The sequence below is a fragment of the Tursiops truncatus genome, chromosome 12 (assembly GCF_011762595.2).
Source record: "Tursiops truncatus isolate mTurTru1 chromosome 12, mTurTru1.mat.Y, whole genome shotgun sequence".
Taxonomy (NCBI): Eukaryota; Metazoa; Chordata; class Mammalia; order Artiodactyla; family Delphinidae; genus Tursiops; species Tursiops truncatus.
Window position 1 is genome coordinate 46,449,343 of NC_047045.1, and position 24,753 is coordinate 46,474,095.

The 24,753-nt window shown below is 36.4% G+C and overlaps 1 protein-coding gene and 1 long non-coding RNA gene across 9 annotated transcripts in view; one reads left to right on the plus strand and one right to left on the minus strand.

Annotated features, from left to right (window-relative positions):
* RFX6 (regulatory factor X6) overlaps positions 1–22,031 on the plus strand; it is a 57,339-nt gene extending 35,308 nt beyond the window's left edge. The window contains exons 7-19 of one of the 3 annotated variants that reach the window (XM_019929215.3): positions 1,353–1,460; positions 4,961–5,038; positions 5,161–5,274; positions 7,446–7,495; positions 9,844–10,003; positions 10,946–11,090; positions 12,063–12,172; positions 13,127–13,244; positions 14,706–14,828; positions 15,495–15,701; positions 16,812–17,324; positions 18,190–18,402; positions 20,781–22,031. In XM_019929215.3, coding sequence (XP_019784774.2) covers positions 1,353–1,460; positions 4,961–5,038; positions 5,161–5,274; positions 7,446–7,495; positions 9,844–10,003; positions 10,946–11,090; positions 12,063–12,172; positions 13,127–13,244; positions 14,706–14,828; positions 15,495–15,701; positions 16,812–17,324; positions 18,190–18,402; positions 20,781–20,956 — 2,115 coding nt within the window. In that variant the 3' untranslated portion in view covers positions 20,957–22,031. The remainder of the gene's footprint in view (positions 1–1,352; positions 1,461–4,960; positions 5,039–5,160; positions 5,275–7,445; positions 7,496–9,843; positions 10,004–10,945; positions 11,091–12,062; positions 12,173–13,126; positions 13,245–14,705; positions 14,829–15,494; positions 15,702–16,811; positions 17,325–18,189; positions 18,403–20,780) is intronic. The other 2 variants (XM_073789527.1, XM_073789526.1) reach the window with 2 other exon arrangements.
* The window catches only part of LOC117314488 (uncharacterized), a 206,081-nt gene continuing 192,408 nt past the window's right edge, over positions 11,081–24,753 (minus strand). The window contains exons 4-6 of one of the 6 annotated variants that reach the window (XR_012324801.1): positions 18,175–18,393; positions 17,701–17,824; positions 11,081–12,731 (exon numbers count right to left, since the gene is read on the minus strand). This is a non-coding gene — a long non-coding RNA (uncharacterized lncRNA). Of the gene's footprint in view, positions 12,732–13,217; positions 17,825–18,174; positions 18,394–24,753 lie in introns of those variants that run through there. The other 5 variants (XR_012324800.1, XR_012324798.1, XR_004529234.2 and 2 more) reach the window with 5 other exon arrangements.

A 24,753-nucleotide genomic window follows, 5' to 3' on the forward strand; every position in this document is an offset into this window, starting at 1 on the left:
TACAATGATAATTGATGCTCATAAATGACAACCCAAAGCAATTAAAAATCTTTGAAGCATATCTTGAATTAAGACTGATTTAATTTGTATCAACCATGCTATTATCTCAGTTTATGATATTTATGTAGTAGTTCTTTATTAATTTCTTTAAAATTATTTAATCAGAATAATCCTTTTCTATCCATACTTGAAAATAAAGATTAACAAGGCAAAAACTAAAACCTAACCTGAAAGTAATGAAATTCTACTGCACTTTTAGTATAAAATTTGTGTGAAAGTATATATCAAATCAGTCAATAAGAAATTGGTGTTTAAGGACCCAAAAGTCCCCCCAACTTCTTTCTGCTTTATCATGATAATTCCGTAAGAGTCTACAAATGTTGGGAATGATAAGACAGGGTAGGGACCCAATCTACCTATGTAAGTAATAAAGCTTTTGTCTAGTAAACATCTTCAGTATGACAAAGACACACAAAGAAACACAAAAACTCGAGAAGCAAATGTAGGAAAACTATGAGAAAGAATGAAATTTGGTCCTTGCCAGGAACACTTTACTTCCTTTACCATAGTCACAATTTTATTCTTTGCCAAACTTTTTACTAGAATCCAATTTGTTAAAGTTTTGTTTGTGGAGAAGGAACAATCAGTTGTGACTTGGGAGACTGATTCGCTAAGGCTCTGGTTCCGTCATGAATATGCGTTCTCTTTCTGTGTGTGTTTCTTGTAGGTACATTAGCACTGCAGTATTATATGTTACTTATTTGTCATTTTTTCTAATTTTCTGAAAACTACCAGAGGTATGCTTTCCCCAGAGGATTCAAAAGAAGAACAAATATCTGAATTTGGCAGGGACTCCAATTACAATTTTACCATTAACTATCTCTGAGGTTGGATAAATTAATTAACTTATTATCATCTCATTTATTTAATCCATAAATGATTTGGTAATCCATAAGTAAATTTGGCAATTTCTGATCCTTTCATATTAAAATAATTTCAGTAGTCTAAAAATAGATCTTTCAAAACTTATGTCACTAACAAATGTAAACTTGTGAACTAAAATTAAATTTCTAAAAGTTGTGAAAAATGGCAAGTGTCTAAAACTAAAATCCAAAGTATAAGAAAAATATCCAGACTGTGAAACTATTTATGATTTGGCAACAGTAATTCTGCTGAAATGTCTAGTTTATTCAGTTATTTGATCTAATAAACAGTTACCCAAATCTCCTAACTTGTCATGGTTTGCAGGATGAAAAAGAATGAACTTTTGTAAGGTTCTATTTTGTTAGAATTGTATTTTGGAGTCAAACAATTGATAATGATTTATTTCTTTTCATTTTTCTAAATTATAGGGTGGCTTCACTCGTAAATATTCGCTTAGCTCAAAAACTGGAACACTTCTTCCAGAATTCCCCAGTGCTCAACACCTTGTGTACCAAGGATGCATTTCTAAGGACAAGGTATCAATTAAAGATACTTCTCTATTGATTTTCTGATATGTTGGTTCCATATCTCAATTTACGGGGAATCTCATGGCACTCGCAGGAAATAGAAATCTACATAATCAAACATAATTGACTGATTTATAGGAGGGACAAACATTTACTAACATCGATTAAAGACTTTCCAATTAATTATTTACCATCCCCATGATAGTACATAATCAGAAGGTGGTAAAATAAACCTGTAAAGACTAAAGATTATTTTTATTTAAAACTCAGTATCAAAGAAGAAAATACTAGAATGTGTCTATCACATGCAATTTCTTTAATTATAAGCGTTATCTTTTCTATATTTTCTAGTTCTATTTAATTTCAGTAACTGGTCATCAAGCACTTCTTAGGACAGAATTTGTTCCTAGCACTGAGGGGGAAATGCCTAGATGAATGCAAGGACCCCACTCGAAGATTCCAAAGATTCCTCTCCATTGTAAAACTGTGCTCTGTTGCAAAATTTGTTGAAAATTAAGGTAGAAACAGTTTCATAAAATTCAGTTTATAAATAAACTTTCAGTGCTTACGTAGTAAAGTCTAAAGCTAAATCCTCCTCTATTTCTGAACTTCTAGAGTCATTTGCTGGCTATCTGCTGACTAATAGTAGGATCCATTATTAAATCAGGGCATAAAATTTCTACATTCTTCTTTCCATTAACGTTCATTTTTTATTAGCATTTGAGGAAAACATCTTTCATAGTAAGTTTAAGTCGGTTCATATTTTGAGGTGCAAAGATAGAGGAATATGATTAACAATGTCCACCTGTATTACTTTAGTAATGGGCTTTTGTAGAAACTAGAAATAAAAATGACACATTGATAAAAAGGTCTATTGATAGATAAGTAGAGATGCACAGCAACTTCCAGTGTTCATTCTAATGACAGACTTACTCTCTCAGTTAAGAACAGGCAAAATATAGAAGATAATTCTCAGATGCTGATTCAAGTCTCCTGGAGTATGTCCACTTCCTACTATTCTCCTCTCCCATCACATTCCTCAAGGTTATCACATCGTTTTTTTAACCATATAGAAATAATGTGTGATATTATGACTTCAGATTTGAGACACCTCCAGTAGGTGTTAACATGTGGCAATTTGTGGGGGAACTTGTGGAAGTCTCTGGGACCTTGGGGAACACAGTTCTTTGGGGAAGGGTATTGTTGGCTCACCTTTGTGGAGAGGATAGCTTACGTACAAACATATCAAGAAGATGTTTACTGTGTAAATATACCAGGTGAGGAGGGTAGATGGAGACAGTAACAAAGAAAAAAAAGAGAAGTGAAGAATACGTTCCAATAGTTTATTTCAGCTTCTCTGCTAGCTTCCAAGGACTTCCTTACCTGCCAACTTGAAAACTGGTCTGTAGGTCATTTCTCATTCAGTATTCAAGACACTTAAATAACCCCTGGTTTCTAAATTCATTCCCAGTCGTCCCCATCATGAGCTCCAGGGACTAATACTCTTTGTCCCTTGAGGACATCTGGGCCCTGCCTTTTACCTTCTTAGCCAGTAGCCAGGTTCCCCAGGTAAGTTGTCAGTTTAGAAGGATGGGTGGGGCTGAAGCTAAGCACTTTAAGCACCTACTTTCTTGAGGCAGGAAGGATGGAGACTTCCTAGGGATAAGCTGACCCCAGTGCGGGGTGCTGGCTGAAGGTGAGAGGCCTGCTTTCTGCCCCCATCACAGTGTCACTGAGGGCAGTTGCCACCCTTCCCCCACTTGCTCACTGACCTTACTAGAGCTAAGCCTTGCCTCTGCTCCTACTCTCTGTAATGTGGTGTCTATTCTCAGAAAATTGAGCAAAAGTATGTTTATAAAGACTGCAAAGTATGCTACAGTGAAAATTTATTGTCCTAAGACTATGTAAATAATAAATAAAATATCAGTTATAAGATTTAAATTTTTTGATGATTTGTGTATAGGAGAAAAAATTTTGACACAAATAAATGGAAATACTTGTGAAGATAAAAGTTTACTTGTACTTTAGTAGGTTTCAGGGATCAAAGGGTTAATTTTGGACAAGAATTATGAATTCCTTTCTATCTTTCATGCTGTCCTTATCCTCATTTTAGAAATATGTCTTGGCAACCTATCTAAAAATATAAAATCGTTGCTTAAAGTAAAGAGCATGTCTCATTTGCATCAGTGGTGACATGTCCTGCCAGAGGTGTGTAGTCGGCATACCTCCTTGGAAGTAGATAGGTAATCTGCACGTCATCGTTATACAGCTTTGCGCTAAACCACAAAGATATGTGCTGTCGCTGGGCTGCAGGGACAAAGGTTGGAGAGCAAAGAGTAGGGCAGGACACCCCCATCATCATGACCACCCTAGATACTATGAAGGTAAAAATAGCTAACAACTGTAAGTTTCTTAACATGAATTATGGATTACTCCAACCACTTTCATGTGTTAATTTATTTAGTCCTCATAACAACCTGACTAGATATTTACTGTTATTATGATCTCCATTTTATAGATGAAGAAATTAAACACATAAATGTCAAGTAGTTTGCCCAGTATCACGTAGCAGATTAGAGCTAGCATTCAAATCCAGGTATCCTGCAGGAAAAGCTCACACCTCTAACCTCTAAGCCTGTTCCTGTTCACATAGAACACACAACCTGTAACAGGTAGGAATATTTCTAGCTTATGAAATAAAGATGTTTTGAATATGAATATTATTAGTTTGCCAGAATATTATCAAGTTCGAATCCATCACATATTTTAAAATATGTTTAAAACTTCCTATCTCTGCAATACAAACATCAGTGTAACATGGAAATAAAGAATTTTCATAACAGACATTTAATGTTCAAATCTTTTTTTGGTCAGCAAGTCATTTGATATTATTACTAATTTTAGGTAAAGTGGTAAAGTCTTATACTTCATACCAGGAAAATTGTTCCATGTGCGTCATATCTCATTTAATCTTCTTTAACACCTTATGAGTGATATGTTATTACTACCTTACTTGAAGATATAAAGCTTGGGGTCAGAGACAAAGCAACCCGTGCAAAACAGTGCAGTGGAGCTGATGCTCAGTGTTAGCTGACTCCACAGGAAACCACTGCACCACACTACCCAAGCACCTACTTAATAAAACTGTGTGAAGATTTGATGTATTTTACCATTTTACATTTATTTCTCCAATCAAAGGTAATTTTTTTATTAAGCAGAAAACTACAATGTTGCTTTGGCCCATAGTTTCCTGAACATCAGCTTTTTCATCATTCTTATCACACTGTCCTGCAGTTGTCCATTTGCTTGCCTTTCTCCCTTCACAAGGCAGTAGGCTCCTTAAAATAAGAATTGTGCCTTTATTTTTGGTTCCTCGGATTGTGCACAATGCTTGGTACATAGCATGAACTTTAAAAATGTGTTTGAATATATGAAAAAATGAATGCATGAACAAAATGAAGGCAGCACTGAAAGGGTGCTTTTGTTAAGATTTTTCTTCCTTGAAATAGGTTGATACCCTAATAATGATGTACAAAACTCACTGCCAGTGCATCCTGGACAATGCAATAAATGGAAACTTTGAGGAGGTAAGAGTGACAAAGAATGCTTTGCTGACTATATTATGTAAACGTTCTTGTCCTGTTCTTCATATGAGTTCATGTTAAGGAAAATGTTAATATTAATGTACATACGCTTTGCTCTCAACTAGATCCAGCATTTCTTATTACACTTTTGGCAAGGAATGCCTGATCATCTTCTTCCCCTGCTTGAAAACCCTGTTATCATTGACATTTTCTGTGTTTGTGACTCAATTCTTTATAAGGTAAGCTCCTTAGGATGTCAAACATGAACCATATATTTCTTTAAAAAACATTCCATCTAAATTTTTGCCATATATTTTCAATAAATTTGTTATATCTGGCTGGAGATACACTATTAATTATTTTTCTGATGAGAAAGCAAGCAGTTTAATAGTATATGTTTAATAGTGAATGTATTTTAATATAAATTTTCATTAAGTAAAACAAAATCAGTTTCTGTTTACAGCTAAGAATGATTCTAAATGTGACATACTTCCATAAAAACTTAGTTAATTTTTATTAACTGTTTAAGGTGTTTTCAGAGTAAATAACTTAATGGCTTTTTCACAGTATCAGTGTTTTGGGGAAAGCAGAATTAAGCACTCTTATGGGACTAATAACTTGAAAAATTTGGAAATCTCTAGCGTTAAGGCATTAATGACCAATTCTGTTCTTAAGCCAAATAAGAGTCCCCAGGTGTCTACAGAAGGATCACGAGGATATCGTAAACAGATAGGAGCTGGTTGGCCATCTAGCCCGCCATTCAGCGGGGAAGAGGGTGAAGCTAATTCCCCCAACAGTCTGTTCCCTAGTTAGAGCAGACACAGGTCCAAGCTGAGGAAGCAAATTGTACTGCATTCTGGGTATTTTAAAGTGAGTTTGTCTACATTAACCTCCTAAATTGTCAGAAGGAAAAACAAAAGCTTTCCTTTAAGAACATAATTTGAGTAAGCAAGAAAACCCAAGCTGGAATCCTGTTAAGTATTTAGGAAGTAAAATCCTTCTAAGTTAGTTGCTGCTGTTTCGTTCTCAACTTGGCAGAGAAGTGAAGCAGAAGCTAGATAAACTCAGTCCAGAAGCAACTTTGCACATCAAGAACTGTAGGTGGGCTTGAACCAGGATGAGGGAGCCCATATTGTCATCCTCTGTTCTGTTCTTCCTCATCGCGGTATAAGAAAATAGAGTCTCTACCTTTAGTTCAAGCTAAAGCTGAAGAAGGACAAAGGAGAGCAAGGATCGTCTCATTTTTCTGGGTCAAATAAGAATATCATCATTTAGAGAGAAAGGGTTTAGTTTGCACTAACAGATTGTCTGAAGTGTTTAAGACATGAGGAAGTAACCAGAAAGGGGAAAGAAGGTGGTTCTAAGAGTAGGTATAAGAAAAGACCTGGACTCGTGCACACACACTTACCAGCATCAAGGTAAAGCTGTTTTGGACTGTCATTCAACACCTCCAAGAAATATTCTTAAAGCATAACTTCCCCCCCACCACAAATGGTCTATTTCTTTGAGTCCAACACAAAAGTCCAGAGTTTAAGTACCGTTACGTGCACAAAGTTTTTCCTCCTCCTGGTGGACCCAGGGAGGCACAGTGAGCACTGTAAATAGAGCAGTGTAATATGAACTTCTGTAAGATCTTCATCCCATCCCTAGAAAGTGGTCAGCTTTTAGTCCATAGACCTGTACATGATTGCCAAGGCCAGTTCATTGGTAACTAGCATACTGGGCATATACAATACTGTCTCTTGTTTTAGCGTTTCATATACACGGACTACATGTGCATTTTGCTGGTAAGCTGCACAAGCCTTTGTAGATGAGTATCTACTCACGTTTTGAAATATCTTTGAAATATCCAAGGGGACCTCTTGGTCCTCTTCTCCAGGCTGGTGCACTCAGTTTATGAGCCAGCCTAGGGGATCTGTACTGTTCATATCCTATCTTGTTCCCCATCTCCTTTATTTATCATAGTTTTTCCTGAGCTGGGATCAGTCAGCACTAATTTTTTCTTTTTTTCTTTTTACTAGTTCTCATCAAGGTCCTACTCACCATATCACCCACATTTAAGGTTCAGTCTAGTAGCCCTTTATTTTCAGTGTTCTTTATGTTCCAATAATTAGCTCTCTGTACCCGGTACATTCGTGTCACCTGCTTAACTAGCACTGCAGTGCTTCTATATACCCCCACTCCCCTTGCCTTTTACACACACACACACACAAACACACACACACACACACAAACACACATACACAGCTTACATATATACATGCATTTTAGAGATAAAAGTATAACTTTCAGAAATGAGTTAACATATTATTCTCTAGAAAGCTAGGAATAAAAAGTAATTGACAAAGAGTAAATGTGTTTCTATAGAAATACTAAGGATTTATGTTAACTCTCTTTTGCTGTGATTAAGGTTCTAACAGATGTACTCATTCCTGCAACAATGCAAGAAATGCCTGAAAGGTAGGTTCAGTCAATAAAATATGATAGTTGCTTGTATAGGGTTTAACCTTATACATTATAGTAAAGCAAAACATTAAGTAGAAATTCATTCATTTACCAATATTATTTTCCTATTCCTGCCCCTTTGTATGAGCTATAAGAGATGTGCCTCAATTTTTATATTCAAACCTCAATGAACAAAATTGATGGAACAATCCTGAAATCCCTTTAATTTGAGAGCTGCTCACGTGAGAAATAAATATTTAAGTGTAGTTGACCTTTAGGTTACTGAGGAAGCTCTTCAATGGAAACTGGCTAGAGGGAGATGAATGGGGATAATTGATGGAAAATAATCACAATAATAAAACTATAAGGAAAATTATTTTATATTTATTATAACTGATCTTAATTGCCAAAATTAGAAAGTAGCATAATGGAATTACCACCTTCTTTTAACAAAGGAATAAGATCTCAAATTGAAATGATGCCTGAAGATTTTTCACAAAGTCTTTTCCTATTGTTCTGATGTGAGAACAATAGGAACTTGAAAAAAAAGCCAATTTTTAAAAAACAAATTCTAGTAAAGTAATGAAATTTATTTTAGTATTTTGGGGCACAAATACATATAGGGTGAGCATAGTTGGTTCTCAATAAATACATGATGATTGATAAAACAATCTCTATTTTTGATTTACCTTTTCCTCTAGACTGGTTTATTTATTTAAATAATAATTGATATTGGCCTGGTCAATAGTTTCTTTTAATTATTAATACGTTGTCTTTAAACATCTATCCTGAGCTCTGAATTAGGTACACTTAACACTTCTGTGTCACAGCAAAATGGCTATGCTTACATAGTGACAGGCATTCAGCCGTGTAACTAATAGTAATAATAGCTGACTTTTATTAAACACAGTGTGGGATTTGAGACTTACATAAGTTATTTCACTTAGCCTGAGAAGTACTATTTATCTCTTAGGTATGCAGGTAGTTCATATTCATTTAGAAAATGAAAAACACGCATAAATGCATTTAAAAAATCACTCATATAAAATAAAACTAAAAAAATCACTCATTGTCTTACCACATTTTTAATGTCTTAGGTTATTATTGTATCTCACAGACTTTTTTCTAGGCATATTAAAAATGGAATTATAGTACACATACTATTGCAGTATACTATGAAAATCTTTCCATATCAACAAATATAGATTAGCATTTTTTAAATGATTGATTGCATAGAAATCCAGCATCTGAAAAATACTATACTTTATTTAACCAATTCCTTATCATTGAACAATTAGATTATTTTAAAACAACTTGTCAGACTATTCTAAAGTAACTGTTATGATCCAAATTCACAAAGAGGAACCTGGGAGTACAAAGAAATTAATTTGCCCAGAGTCAGCTGATTTTTAAGGAGCAGAACCTAGATTTTAATTGAGGTCTGTTTAACTCCAAACTCTGCCTATTTTTTTCCTGTACTATGTCACTGTGCCCCAACATATGCCCCATCCTAAATATATTTAGATCTGTTTTGTTGAGCTATAATATGTAGATTGTTGATGGATTTATAAATTTTTGTATGTTTTCATAAGATATACACAACCAACCTTTGCAATTTTCTAAATGGGGTCCTCTAATTAGTATGTTTGTGGTAATTTGTTCTACAGTTATATTTGGATTATAAGAATATGTTACTAGAAACAAATATGAAATACCTGAAATGGCATTATGATCCCTATGCGTGTCTCTCAGTAGCCAAAATATGCAAAATCAAGTGCACACTTACCTTTTCCCAGAAATATTTTATAGAAAATGATTGAATTATGAATTAATATTAATAATAAAGTATGTCTTATTGATCACTTTCTGCCTGCCAAGTTTTAACCTGAACACTTTCCATGAATTATTTCATGTAATCCTCATAATAATCCTGTGACATGGATACTATTCTTTCTTTTTTTTTTATTTTTTTGATGTGGACCATTTTTAAAGTCTTTATTGAACTTGTTACAATATTGCTTCTGTTTTATGTTTTGGTTTTTTGGCCGCGAGGCATGTGAGATCTTAGCTCCCCGACCAGGGAATGAACCCGCAGCCCCTGCACTGGAAGGTGAAGTCTTAACCACTGGACTGCCAGGGAATTCCCTGGATACCATTCTTATTCCTATTAACAGATGAGGAAATTGGACCTTCAGGAGACTGAGTATTTTGACCGAGATGATAAATGGCAGACCTAGGCTGACTTCAGTCATGTTCTTGGAATCAAAACATAATAATATACCTCCATTAAACTGCATTTACTTAATGCATTTTGAACTACTTAGCATTTAATAGAGTGTTTTGTTCTTTGGGGGTTTTTGTAGCTTATTAGCAGACATAAGAAATTTTGCTAAAAATTGGGAACAATGGGTTGTTTCATCCTTGGAAAATTTGCCAGAAGCTCTAACTGACAAGAAAATACCTATTGTGCGAAGATTTGTATCATCTCTGAAACGACAAACATCTTTCTTGCATCTTGCACAGGTACGTTGGTAAGCTGAGGGTATTTGAGTCACCAAATAAAACATGAATCATCTGATAGCAAAGATTGGGGAACTTTCAGAGATTGGAGACTAAGTAGACAGCAATTAAATGCAACATGAGATCCTAGAGTGAATGCTAGAGCAGAAAAAGGACATTAGTGGGAAAACTGATGAAATTCGGTAGTTTAGTTTAGTTAGTTTAGTTACTAATATTGTACCAGCGTTACTAGTATTGTACCTGATTTTGATAATATACAATGGTTATGTAAGATGATGACATTAGGAGAAGCTGGATACAGTATGTGAAAATACTCTGCACTACTTTTGCAACTTTTTTGTAAATTTTAAATTATTTCAAAATAGAAAGTAAAAAAAGAAAAAAAAAACTTTTGAATGAAACGTAAAATGTAAAACTCTTATTTGCCAGATGAATTCAATTAATAAATGAATCCAATTAATAAAATTAATAGGTTATGGGGAATGAGCCCGTGTGATGTTGTGAAACCCACAACACATTTTAAACTACCTCTAATTTAGTTCTCTTAAATAGGGAGAAAAAAGTAGTTCTTAAATTAGAGTACATGTTTGTATATTGTTAAAATATACTTGCCCTCTCCTCAAATGATCCTTTGCTTTATGAAGGTTTCTAGCCCCCTGAATTTTGAAAGACTAGCTTGGGATAGTTCCAGATAAGAAATTTAACGTTGTGAAATTCTTATTTTATGACCATGGGTGAAAAGAATTATTTTCTTATTCCGAAAATAGTTTTCAAACCTTTAACAGAGATGATCATGAATCTCAGCTACTGCTTTTAGTTTTAAAATAAAAAAAGAGTTATTTATGATACTTTTCTCTCAAGGAACTATTTCTCTAGAAGCTAAAATTTTCTTTTGATGGAGGATCAGTGATATAATTTACTGTCTTTTTTACTTTCTTTATGGAGATTGCCAGACCAGCTCTCTTTGACCAGCATGTCGTGAATTCTATGGTATCTGACATTGAAAAGGTTGACTTGAATAGTATTGGATCTCAGGCCCTTCTCACCATTTCGGGCAGCACAGACACTGAATCTGATATCTACACTGAATGTAAGTTTTCTCTTTTTGTTTAGGGCAGGTCATCTATAATTTCATTGCCTAGAAATAATCCATACAGAAAAAACCTGGGAATAATCAAAACAGTTTTGAGTTTTGTGAGTTTTCTTCCATTTTTATATTACATGCATACGCATTTCCATGCGTTTTGTACTCTTGGCATCATATGGTGTGTAATGCATACCAAAATGATATCTCAATGCAATACTGTTTTTCAAAGCTGAAATGCCCTGCTTAGGTTTGGACAATCTGACAGAATTTACCAAGCCAGTACGTGTGACCGGTTCCATTTCCCAGGGATAACGACCCACTGTTTCTCCCATCATTTCTCTCTGAAAACACCAAAAAATGCAGCCTCCTATAGGCTACAGCACACTGCTCTCTGGGGACAGTCTAACCTCAGTCCTGCTTTCTGTTTCTTAACATAAAATTATATTACCCTTTGGGATTCAGTAAACCTCAAACTCTTTAATAAAATGATAGTCCTTAACTGCCCCTTTAACTTTTACCTGATAAAAGATTATTTATTTAAGTGGCTCAATTCTGCAGGGCAGAATTTAATTTTTGCTAAAGATAAAGGATATTTCAGAAAGCAGGAAATCAACAAGTCTAGCTTAGTTCAGTCATTAGGTTTCAACTAACCTGTTGCATTTAATGAAAACATTGCATTCAAAATGAATAATCATCTCTACTGACAACAATTCTTCCCTAGTATATAAACCTGCATTTCAATATATACCAAAACATAGACACTTATGATTAAAATTTTGAAGAGTAAAGAACTAAGGAATTTTTGTTAGTTTCCAGGCATGAAAATAACTTCTTTAACACATTTAATTTAATCTACCTGTCTTGCCCTTTTATTCTATAAAATTATTAATGATTTCTACTTTTAGGTTTCCTCTTGGGTTCAAAGTAGTGTGCAATATTCTTCTTCTTTTTTTTTTTTTCCTTTTTACATGGTAGATGACTCTATCACAGTGTTCCAAGAACTGAAAGATCTCCTTAAGAAGAATGCCACTGTGGAGGCTTTTATTGAATGGTTGGATACTGTGGTAGAGCAGAGAGTTATTAAGGTATTTTTCAATGACATATTCAGAAAATAAAATTTTGTTAATAGTAAATGCTAAACTGGCTGTAATTTCTTGAATGGTGGGGGATGGTGATAGGCTGTGTGTAATAATACTTTGAAAAGCTTTTGAAACCCTAGGAATAAGGGAAGTCAAATATCAGGATTAGAAATATGGCAGATTTGAGAGCACTGGGCACAGTTGCAATTCTATTTGTCGTTTTTTGACAGACTACAAGACACTATTCCTTCCCTATCAGTCAATAAGGTTACAGCTGTGTAACATCAGTAGTGAAAGATAAACTTAGAAACTGGAAAGAGCTGGCCCTTTTCTTAAAAAGCACGTTTTCACAAAAGCTGACAGAAGATATGGTTTTAAGTATTTACATTTTTTAATTCCAGGAGCTCAGTATTTTGTGTTTTCATGTGGTTCCTTCAACTCTTTCAGTTAACCTTCAAGTCATCCATCATGAAACAAGGCCATAAGAACAAATATATCCATCACCAGTTGGTGTTAGCCATTCCATATCAAGGAAACTAGTTATAGTGTAGGGACTTTTTTTCTCCTGGAAGGAAAACAGATGATCATTCAGGACCAGAGAAGTCAGAGTTAATCATTCACAGAAATATATAACCCTTCCTTCATACTTCGCCTTCTGCTTTTTTTAATGCTCTGTCAAAGGAAAATTAAGAGAGAAAATATTTTGTAAATTATTTCATTTCGTTGTCCAATTTATTAGGTAACAAAACCATATAGAATAAAGACCTATTAACCTGAAAAATGATGGCAAAGCCATATGAAAATTAAAATCCCTAGACACATCATTTTATTTGATAAAATAAATGGCATGCCCTGTCAACCTGTCCGTTTGTCAGTTTTTCTACCTCTTGATCTTACATAGGAAGCATGTAATAATGAAATGACAGATTCTATAGTTTCATTTTGTTCCTTTACTTTTAGACCAGCAAACAAAATGGAAGATCATTAAAGAAGAGGGCTCAAGACTTTCTGCTAAAGTGGAGCTTTTTTGGTGCTCGAGTAATGCATAATCTCACCTTGAACAATGCATCTAGCTTTGGTATCTTATGTGCTTTATAAAACTCTTCTTAGATGAATTATATCTTTCATGCCTCAGTCACATTTCCTATCAGTTTTTAAGCATGTGGCACTGTCATTTCTCAAATTGGACTCTTGAGCCCGTGGAGAATGGTCGGTTTTAGCCTGGGTTTTGTAGTCAGACCACTTGCAGAGTTAAATCCTAACACTGCTTCTCTTCGGCTTGGCTTAACCCGAGTTAGGCTGCTCATTGTAGAAATGGGAGACTATTTCTTTCATTGGGTTATAGAGGCACTTGAGTGACGTGATATATATAAAAATACATTGCCAGGACCTGGAAAACACAATAAATAGCAGCTATGACCATGACACTCCATCGGTGCTTCGATAAATTTTCTCTGTTAAACAAGCAAATAAACAATAATTAATACGTTATTTTCCAAAACTGCTATTCATTGAAATATGGCAAATGTTTGCATCTTTTCCAGGAACCTACCCTCATAGTTGTATTCCAAGAATCCAAGACCAGCTTAGAAGACATGCTGTCATATGTTTTTGAACCATCTATCCTGATCTATACAACTTATGAAACAATTGAGTCGTTAGCTTTTTCAAAAATCGAATACCTTCTTTTTCCTAAAATTTCTGAGATTCTTAGTTTGTAGTTATAACGCTATCTCCTGGACAGTACCTCCACATTTAGTAGTTGCATTTTGAGAAATCCTCGCATTATAAAATAGGTTACAGTTAACTAAATTGGTTTATTTAATTTTTAACAGAATTAGATAAAATCAGTGAACTTGTATTGAGGGATGAACAAAATATATTGTCTATGATTTGAAATATGTTGCTTATATTTAAGGTTTCTTGAATTATACAATATTTAAACCTGACCTTATTATGAAAAAAGACTTTTGTTGGAAAATCTGTTGAACAGTTAAAAGCAGTTTGAGGTTTTCCAGGACATCTTCCACATGAAAATTACTTTTCTCCTTTTTTTTCAAATGAAAGAGCATTTTGTTTCAGGCTAGAAAGACATCTTCTTACTTGATACTTTTTTCAGACCATGTTGGCTATTGTCTAATTATTCAGTACAAAGTAAACAGAAATAGAGCAGAGTAGAGCTCATTCTCCCCAGGTTAAAGCTTATCACACTCCAATGTGTGCCCTCTTAAAGCATAAAGCATGTCTCACTTTCATCCGAATTTTCCTTTGATGTAATTAGTGGTCAAAGAGCTGGCAGGACAGTACACACAGTGAGCTGGGCAGGCGGTACACAAAAAGATTAGAGACCCAAGTTAAGCATGTTGGTCTTAGCAGGTCATTTAAAGTCCAACAAGTATTTGTTTATTTCAGTTGCTCCTTGTAAAGTGTTTCGAGATGGTCACAAAGATAACTTGACTTCTCTCTTTCTCTTTCCTTCTCTTTCTCTCCCTCATTTCATCTCACAATGCCCTCTCCCCATTCCCTATCCATAAACAAGGTTCTTTCCATTTGATCCGAATGCTTCTTGATGAATACATTCTGCTGGCCATGGAGACCCAGTTTAATAATGACAAAGAGCAGGAGTTACAGAATTTACTGGACAAGTATATGAAGAATTCAGGTGATTTAAAATGTATATCTTGTTTTGCATATGTCTTTGTTGAAACCTAAGTTCAAGAATTTGTAAGCACACTTGTTAAATGGATTTATAACAGTCTCAGATTTTACCCCCAAAATGTCACTACTAACACAGGTTACTAACACTAAGAGAGCCCTATTTTTTCTTTCCTCCATTGGTATATAGAGTAGTCAAGGTACTTTACTGGAAACCCTGAAGAATACAAATCAATATTCTTAACTTCTGAGAACTCAGATAATATTGGACAAGTGACAATAATACAAAAATAACTAGAATTTAAGACAGCACATGTGGTATACCACCTTATAAATGGCGTAGAGATGAGTTCTATAGGAATTTAAAGAAGGAGGGACACAATATATTTGGGATGTGATGACTTGCATTTTGAAGGCTGTTCACTACAGAGTGGATTATTTAGTGCCCTGAAGAACACACCTACATCCACAAATATACAATTAACAAAAACCAGCACCACTGCCAACACCAAAGATCTGGCAGTCTTATTTCCCATGGAAAACACTTCTCAGGAATTTCCAGATTTATGACACAACCCTAGAACATTTTCAGTTTTTTTTTTTTTTAACTTGGGCTTATCCACTAAGAACATGGCAATGATATTAGCTTTCCTATTTAAAAAAATCTTTCCAGATGCAAGTAAAGCTGCCTTCACTGCTTCTCCGAGTTCATGCTTTCTGGCCAACCGTAATAAAGGGAGCACTGTTCCCAGCGATACCGTGAAGAATGAAAGCCATGTGGAAACAACCTATCTTCCTCTATCATCCAGTCAACCTGGAGGCTTAACCTCTGCTCTGCACCCATTCCCTGCTGGGAACACAGACAACATGCCGCTCACTGGTAGGCTATGAAACAACCAAGAAAACCTCATAGGCTTCAATATGTCTCACAGGAAACTATTCCTTTGTTTTCTTAAAGCTGGTAAACTCCAGGCATTTCAAGAATAAAAAGGCTTCTCTTCACTGACTTATAACAAAGCTTTATAATATTTTTGTGATTTTCAACATTTGTCATTCACATTTTTATCAATACCATTTTTAAGATAGGTATCACATTTTAACATACTCTCTTAGTTATCTCAGAGGTCCCAATAATTGGTTATTTTCATTTAGTGGAAGAAAAAAATAGATTAGGTGTTCACAAAATCATTAAAATGCTTTGAAAGTCAAAAAATATGAGCTTCTTGTTTATTTTTGGATTTCGAGGAGACTTTATTTCTCCTCCATTAAAAAGTAGATTCAGCTATTTTAGGATAACCATTACAATAATTTTCCTCTTTGGTGTAGGGTCCCATTTCTGTCAATCTGAATGTTTATGGCTTAAACCAGCTACTAGATAATACTTTAAGTCTGCTTATTGCCTTATGTCTTCTTTGAAATCCTTCTATATACCTTACTTCATTGGACACACAGAATTTTAAACCTGGAATGGGTAGTTTAGGGGCGTAATTCCACTAATGGAAAATTGGAGACCCAGGGATTTGGCGGCTTTCATAACTCATTGCTCATCAGTGGGGTTTGTATGAAGTTTTGAATTGACCGCTTTGAAGCCATGGTCATTTTGACATTATTGCCCTTTTCTTTTACCCTAAACTTGAAACCATTTAGCCTTCAGCTTGTTTTTTAATTACAGAGAAATGTGAACAGCAGACCCCTTGCCCTTCCCAAGCTTGATCTCTAATCATCTTTATACCCACGGAAGGATGAAGCCATCCCAAGCTTTCCTCCATAGTCACTAACTCCGAAAGTTGCCACTGTTGTGAAATACACTGTTGTGATGCTGTTTTTTAAACCTAGAGTTTTATAGGTCCCTAGTCCCATTATTTTTGGAGGTTAGAAATGAACTAAGTTGGAAAAAAGGTATAGTAATAAATCATGCGTAATTTTGAAAGCTGTGAAGCCATCTATTTTTAATTTGCCGCTAGTGAATGCTCTGGTAACTTTTTTCCAGGTCCAATGGAGCTTTCCCAGAGCTCTGGTCATCTGATGACACCACCCATTTCTCCAGCCATGGCGAGCCGAGGAAGCGTCATTAATCAGGGGCCAATGGCAGGGAGACCCCCGAGTGTGGGCCCAGTGCTGTCAGCCCCAGCACACTGCTCAGCATACTCAGAGCCTGTTTATCCTACTCTCCCTCAAGCCAACCATGACTTTTATGGGACCAACTCTAACTATCAGACTGTGTTTAGGGCACAGCCTCACACCCCATCGGGACTCTATCCTCATCGCCCCGAGCACAGTCGATGCATGGTCTGGAGTGAACAGCAGCTTTCTAGAGACTTCTTCAGTGGCAGCTGTGCTGGGTCCCCATATAATTCTCGGCCATCTTCCAGCTATGGACCATCCCCACATGGCCAAGATTCACACAGTATGCAGTTTTTAAATACAGGAAGCTTCAATTTCCTGAGCAACACAGGAGCTGCCAGCTGCCAAGGAGCAACATTGCCTCCTAATTCACCTAATGGTATTGAAATTGTTTAAGAATTTTTCCTGGCTTTTGAGTTGGCAGTAAGGCAAAATCAGACATGGAGTTCTACCTCCGGTGAACAGCATGTCATCCCATGTAGAGCTTTCTCAAAATCATGGAATCTTAGATATTTGGAGCCAATTTCTGCCACATACAAACATATCCCTAATTCTTGTGACTTTATTAAAGTTGCCCTTCTAAATGTCCTGCATGATGCAAAAATATTATGTCAAACCATATGTTTGAGACCAACCTTAATAGCCCAAAAGAAGAATGTTCTGTCCTTTGAAAATTTAGTGAATAATGTTTCTTCCGGAGAGCTAGCAGCAGATCTTAAAGATTAGGACCCAAACAGTGCCTCCCGTTGAAGTACCTTGAGGTTACCGAGTTGCAAAAATCTGTGGACTTAAGTCAGCCACCAAAGTAAGCTCTGTGTAGAGGCTGCTCTGATGCGCCTCTCCTCAGTGCAGGCCAGTCCTTCTCCCAGAAACATGAATCTGTAAATAAAATCAGTATTTGACAAGTAATCTTTGTGAGAGGCTGACAGTGCCTTTTTTTTTTCTTCATAAGCATTGTAAGATCTTGTTAATTTAAATAAGGGAAATATGAGAGAGGTGTTGTCTTCCATCTCAGACTTGATAATATGATAATGCCTATGTATTTTTTAAAACAAAAAACAACATAATGAACCATATCTATCTATAAGCACAAATCCAACCATATTGTAAATGTAGATGTAAATGTAATATTTACAGTATGCTATCTCTAGGGCTCTATCCTATTACCTTGTCCTTTTTGTTTATCTTCCTGGAACATTACTTGTAATAAGTTAACGCTACATTCTCACCGTTTTCTGTTGTAGGGTACTACGGAAGCAATGTGAACTACCCAGAGTCTCACAGACTTGGATCGATGGTGAATCAGCATGTTTCTGTCATCAGCAGTGTTCGCTCCCTGCCTCCCTATGGTGACATCCATGATCCACTCAACCTCTTAGACGATGGTAGTAGAAAGCAGACCAGCTCGTTTTATGCAGACACACCAGCTGCAGTTGCATGTCGAACTCCTGTAGTAGGTAAATTATATTAACATTTCTTGAAAACGTTCTTTAAAAGTTGTTAACCTCAGCTATGCAGTGTTAACTGGGCACTCACGTTCCCACAGTTGGTTTATCACTTCGGATCTGAAGTTATGTTTCTGAATCTGTTAGTAAAAGCCTTGCCATTTCTCTATATACATGTCACCATGCAACCTACTGCTAGATCTGGTATTCTTTCCAAAACAAATCTCTGGAATCTATTATGTATGCAAAAAATTCAGGTAACCTGTCAAACGCAGTCCAAAAATCTGTTAAGTTTTACAAGGGCAATGATGACATCTTTTTCTCACTTTCTCTTGTTCACTGTTGGAAGCAGGGCCAGTGCCAAGAGCTGTCTTTGGACCCCATAATCTCCATCAGTATCCTAAAACCACTCCAAGTTTTAAAAAATGGTGACTTGTAATGAAGGTTACTATAATTTTCTCAGTTGTATGTAAAATGTGATTAGATACCTCTGTAGAAAATGTTGCTTTCTTATTCTAGAACATACATTTTAAGTAAAAATGAGCAAAACTGTATGTTTGCCATGAAGTCCCCTAGCTTCTTATTCCAGCCAGGTTGCTGTCCCTAAGAAAATACGGCCACTTGTACTAGATGCATCACCGACACCCAGCAAAGAGTCTGCCACATAGTAGGAACTCATTACATCACTGAGCTGAAAAAAGGGGCAGAAACAAATGCATAGATTTAGTTTCTAAACCTGCTAATAAGGTATCACAGGGCGAGTATTATATCCACGTAAGTATCAAGGCGGAGTGTTAATGTTTAAATGAGATGATTGAAATCTTCCAATGGAACTGATTTCAGATTAGCATAAGTAGAGGGCATTGACACCCAAACAGAGCATAAGGGAAAATGAAATACATTGCATCTCTCCTCACTCAGTGTGTTTTTCCAATAATTCAATAGGAAGCACTTCTTCCCTTCCTATGACCATCACAGATGCTCCCTGAGCAGAGTCTGCTATCATCTTATGCTATCTGCAGATGGTCATTGCTTCTGGGTTACTCTAATGAAGCAGAAAATTCCACTTCAGGAAGTTTCCTCACTGTGAGACTGAAATGTACGGAGTTGCTATTGTTACCATTAGTTCTGTTTACTTGTAGTGATAGTGGATGCTTTGATGAAACATAGTTTGGGTGTAGGACAGATTCTAAGCTTTAGTTGTCAGAGCTGGCTTACAAGTAAATTGCAAAGAGGGCTTCAGCGTGAAAAGAGGGAATAGAGTAAGTGAATGAGTGGCACAAGGGGAGTTAGGACCTATAATTATATTTCCTTAATTATAAAGCCTGGTTTTTAGTGACAGAGATGATGGTACTTAGAAAAAGAAGAAAAACAGCACTGAGAAGGCAGGAACCAAAAATGCAGGAAAGGTAGTGCTAGCGAGCCAGTTAGTAAAAAGTTTTGAGAACCTACTATTATGTGCCAAACCTCATTTTAGGTGTGAGGTTATGGTGGTAATCAGGTCAGAGTTCCTGCTTGTAAGAAGTTTACATTCCAGTAGGAAGAGATAAGGCAATGAAAATATAAACAAATGCATTAAAAAGATAATTTCAGTTACTCTCAGGTCAATTAAATAGGGTAAAATGACAAATAGTAACGGAGGAGCTGCTTTAGGTAAGGCAGCTCGGAAAGGATTCCTGAGGCAGAAATATTTGAGTTGCAAGTTGAGTGATAAGGAGGCAATGATGTGAAGATTTGATGATGGAGTTCCAGGCAGAAGAAATGGCAAGTTGCATAGTTTCTGAAATGGGACCATTTTGGGAAAATTCAATGGGCGGAAAGAAGGCTCATGTGTTTTGAGTACAGTGTATGAAGAGAGGGGAGTAAAATAAATCAGAAGGCAGAGACCAATTCATCTAGGATGTTATGAACCACAGCAAGGAGCTTGGATTTTGTTCTAAGAGTAATGGGAAGTCATTGTAGCATTTGAGAAGAGGGACAATTTAATACACACATCAGCAAGATTATCCTGGCTGTTCTCTGCAGGGTGAGGGTCATGAGACTAGTTAGGAGGCTGCTGTGTTGGTCCAGGTAAGAGAAGATGGTGGTTTGAACTACAGTGGTGGAGGTGCAGCTGGAAAAAGAACGTAGACTGGGGATATATTTTGGTGATACAGTTGTCTGAATTTATGTTTGAAATTGAATTTTCTTTGTGAAATGTGCTGAAGGAAAATTTGTGGGAGAATAGCAAGGGGGGAAATGGAAGAAAAGATGAGCATTGCTCTGAGAAACCATACACACTCAAATTTAGTACAGATATATGTGCTCAATGCACAAGTCGTAAAGTGAGTGGCACAGAAAAAAGAAAATGTCAGTCAATTTTCAATTGATGATTATATTTTCCCTTACAGCATCCAGCTTGCAAACCCCGAATCCTTCCTCCTCATCCCAGTGTATGTATGGAACTTCCAATCAATATCCAGTTCAAGAAACCTTGGACTCCCATGGAGCAAATGGTAGAGAAATGGCATCCTCTCTACCACCAATCAACACTGTGTTCATGGGAACAGCAGCTGGAGGCACTTAAGCCAGCACTGTTGGGTAGGGGTTGAAACTTGAAAAGTCTGTAGTGCTCACATGCTATCTACTCAGACCGCTGTCAGAGAAAGAAAATGGAATATCCAGTGGCACGGTATTGTTTTTCAGGTCACCGGTGTAAAACTATGGACAACACCATAGTGAATGGTAATATTCGCAGAGTTTGCCTTGCACACAAGTTGTTTAGAATGTGGTCCCGTTATTAATCATAGTTTCAAACATTATCAAATGGAACCAGTGGAGCTTTGAAGATGCAGACATTTCAACTCTGAAGATTTAATATTTCACTTCTTAATTTATTGAAAATCTGTGTGCTGTTTCACTTTTGGTTTTTAAAAAAGAGAAACATTTATTTAATGCTTTTAAAATACTTTTAATTTATTAGGATCTCAGAATCATTGTTTACTATCCCTTATTTGACAAAAAGTCAAATGTGTATGGCTACCTCCTATGGAAATGTTTACAAGATCAACACTTAATTCAATTCAGCCTCGACCAAAGTTGCTTGACTTTCAGTTTCTGTGCATTAGTATGATGATTTCTGTTACATAGCAGTGTTCCAATTCTATGTAACTGAATGGAGATTAAAAATGCTTTCCTTCTTTATTTAAAAAAGATAGGAAGAAATAAAGTATGGAAATATTTTTAAAGGCGTGGTTGTTCTCAGGGCTGGTTCTGTTTCTAAAGAATCCTGGGGGGGCTTCCCTGGTGGCACAGTGGTTGAGAGTCCGCCTGCCGATGCAGGGGACACGGGTTCGTGCTCCAGTCTGGGAAGATCCCACATGCCGCGGAGCGGCTGGGTCCGTGAGCCATGGCCGCTGAGCCTGCGCGTCCGGAGCCCGTGCTCCGCAACGGGAGAGGCTACAACAGTGAGAGGCCCGCGTACCGCAAAAAAAAAAAAAAAAAAAAAAAGAATCCTGGGGATTTGCAGGCAAAGCACCTTTGTATATCAAATTAAAGAGTAAAGTTGGTTGGTCAAAACAATAATTCTAGAACATTTGCATAACAGATCCATGCATATAAAGAACTTGTGACTTGTAGACTGTTTGAACTTCTGCAGATGTGGAAGCAGTCTTTAATCGAGAACTTTGCTTAGAAACTGAGAGTGAATGAGTGTTCAAGGGTCATCTGGATGCAAAAACAAACTCAGAAGTGAAAGATTCATTACATATAAACTAATACAATTTGATACACCATTTATCTAGCTCTGTTTCTGTTTCTTTTTCATATGTCCTAACTGAAAGGTCTGTTGTTAAGACTCATGGCCTATAATGGGAAACTTCCATTAACTTTACAGGCTTCTCCTTAGTCTTATGACAGGTCTTCTATTACTTGTATTAAGGATTGGGTTATACTGTAAGCCCCAGGTACATTATAAAAGGATCTGTAAGCCCCAAACACCCATTTTACATCATGATGTAATTTGGTAGAGACAAACTGTGGAATTGTTATTCAGCAAAGCAATAAACAATTATCTGTGGACTTGTTGGAGTGTTGCTGCCATTTGCTCAGTAGTATGTAGTTTATGAGCTAATGAATTAGCAGAAATATTTTGCAACAATAACAAATCACGAGTAATAGAAAACTAAGTGTTCTATTCTTTGCTATGGTAATATCATAAGAGTACAAAGGAAATGAAATTAATAAGGGCTTGGACTGAAGAAGAAAACAAAACAGCTTTAAGAAGTGATTGGAAAAAAAAAAAAAAAGAAGAAGTGATCGGGGGGCTTCCCTGGTGGCGCAGTGGTTGAGAGTCCGCCTGCCAATGCAGGGGACGCAGGTTCGTGCCCTGGTCCGGGAAGATCCCACATGCTGCGGAGCGGCTGGGCCCGTGAGCCATGGCCGCTGAGCCTGCGAGTCCGGAGCCTGTGCTCTGCAACGGGAGAGGCCACAACAGTGAGAGGCCTGCGTACCGCAAAAAAAAAAAAAAGTGATTGGACATAAATCTTAAAAATTGAGAAACAAATCTCCATTTTTATGGTAATTAAGTATATATTCAGCATCTGTTTCATGTCTGACACAGTGGAAAATAAAAAGATGAAAAAGACGAAAGAAACACAAAGATGAAAAAGTGCCAATACCTTTAATAAGTTTTGATGTAATGATGAAGGGGTGATAGGATATAGAACCTCAACTGAAGATTTTTGAGTAAAAAACAAGGTGAGGAAAAGATGTTTAGGGAACATCTAGCAGCAGCTGGAGGGAGGAGGTGGACTTGTTAGGAAAGGAATTAGCCTAAGAATGGGCCACTCTGAAGGCTGTTTCTTTCATCCAGATGCTCAGCGGATAAGTGCAGAGACTTATGGGGAAGAAGAGTGAATGAGGAGGGGAGAGAGAAAGAAGCACAAGCATCATTTTAAAGAAACATGAGGATCATTTCAAAGACTACATTGAAGGATTGGCGACTGACTAGATAGAAGGGGAAAAAAAAAGGAATATGTCACTAGCGGCTCTAAAGTTTTCCTTAATACTATTTGCAAAGTATTTCAGTGGAAATAGTTGACCCTATATTGGTACTCCCTCCTGCCCTTTTAAGGTGAGGGAAAATGATTGGAGCAGGGAGAAGCTCAGAAGACAAGTGAGCAGTGTCTGGGTTTCATGTGCATTGTAACAAGGTGCTAAATTTTGACGACAAAAAGACTAACTTGCTCTTTTCCCCAGGTAGTGAACTTGAGTTTATTGCTATTAGAGGTAGCACAGTATTTCTCAGTGCAGGCACCATTGGCTTTCAGGCAGGACAGTTCTTTGCTCTGCAGGACTATTCTGCATATTGAACAAGATTTAGTATTCCTGGCCTCAACACTAGATACCAATGTACTCCCGACACAGCATCCAAATGCCCCTGGAGAGGCAGTGCTATTCCAGCACGAATTGATGGTGACAGCATCTTTAATTTTACCAAAAGGCGCTTGAGACATTTAATACCTTTCTACCCATCAGCTACACTCATTGTTTAAGAATTGTTTCCTTCATGGATCTAAAACTTGGCTGCTTAAGGCATTTTCTGTTATTCTTTAGGTTAACGTTGATATAGTTAAGAGGATTTGCCTAGGTTTTTATGTTTTTAAAAGTAAATAAATCATTCTTCAAGTAACTGTTAGAAGTTCTGGAGTATCAATTATAAAGAAGTGACCTGTTCAAGCTAATGCTTATGTGAATTGCAAAATTAAGGTTAAAATTTTTTAAATGCTAGGTTTATTCCAACTCAATTCTTGGGGTACTATCCTTCAAACCTTATGGTATGGTGGTTACTAAATATAAAAGACATGAAAAATGAATGTTTCAATTAATTTGGTGGATTCTTAATACAATTCAGAGACCAAGAGCCTATTTTGTAACAACTTGAAGAAAAACTAAAACCCAGCTACATCATTAACCTAGAATCACAGATCAGAATGGATCTAGTTTATTTTCTTCTCTCCAGGTAGAATTGCACTAAGAAAAATTAGAGCTATCCTCAGTTCTATGTTCCCAAGTACACTTTCAGGTCAGAAAGGGTTTTTTGTTTGTTTGTTTTTTAATAAATATCCAATTTTATTTACAAAGCATTAAAGCTTGAGCAAGAAGTACCCAAGGCTCATCTCATACAAAACTACAGAACATTAAAAAGCAAAACACTGGAGAGTGGGGAGATGACAAAAGGCAAAAAGAGGATATGCATATATTGTACAAACTGAGAAAATCAAACTGAAATAGACAGGTTTTAGGAGCTGAAAAGCATTCCCAAAGCATAAATAATTATTAGGAACTGCTGCCAGAGACTCTCTGACGTGGTTGAAGTTGATT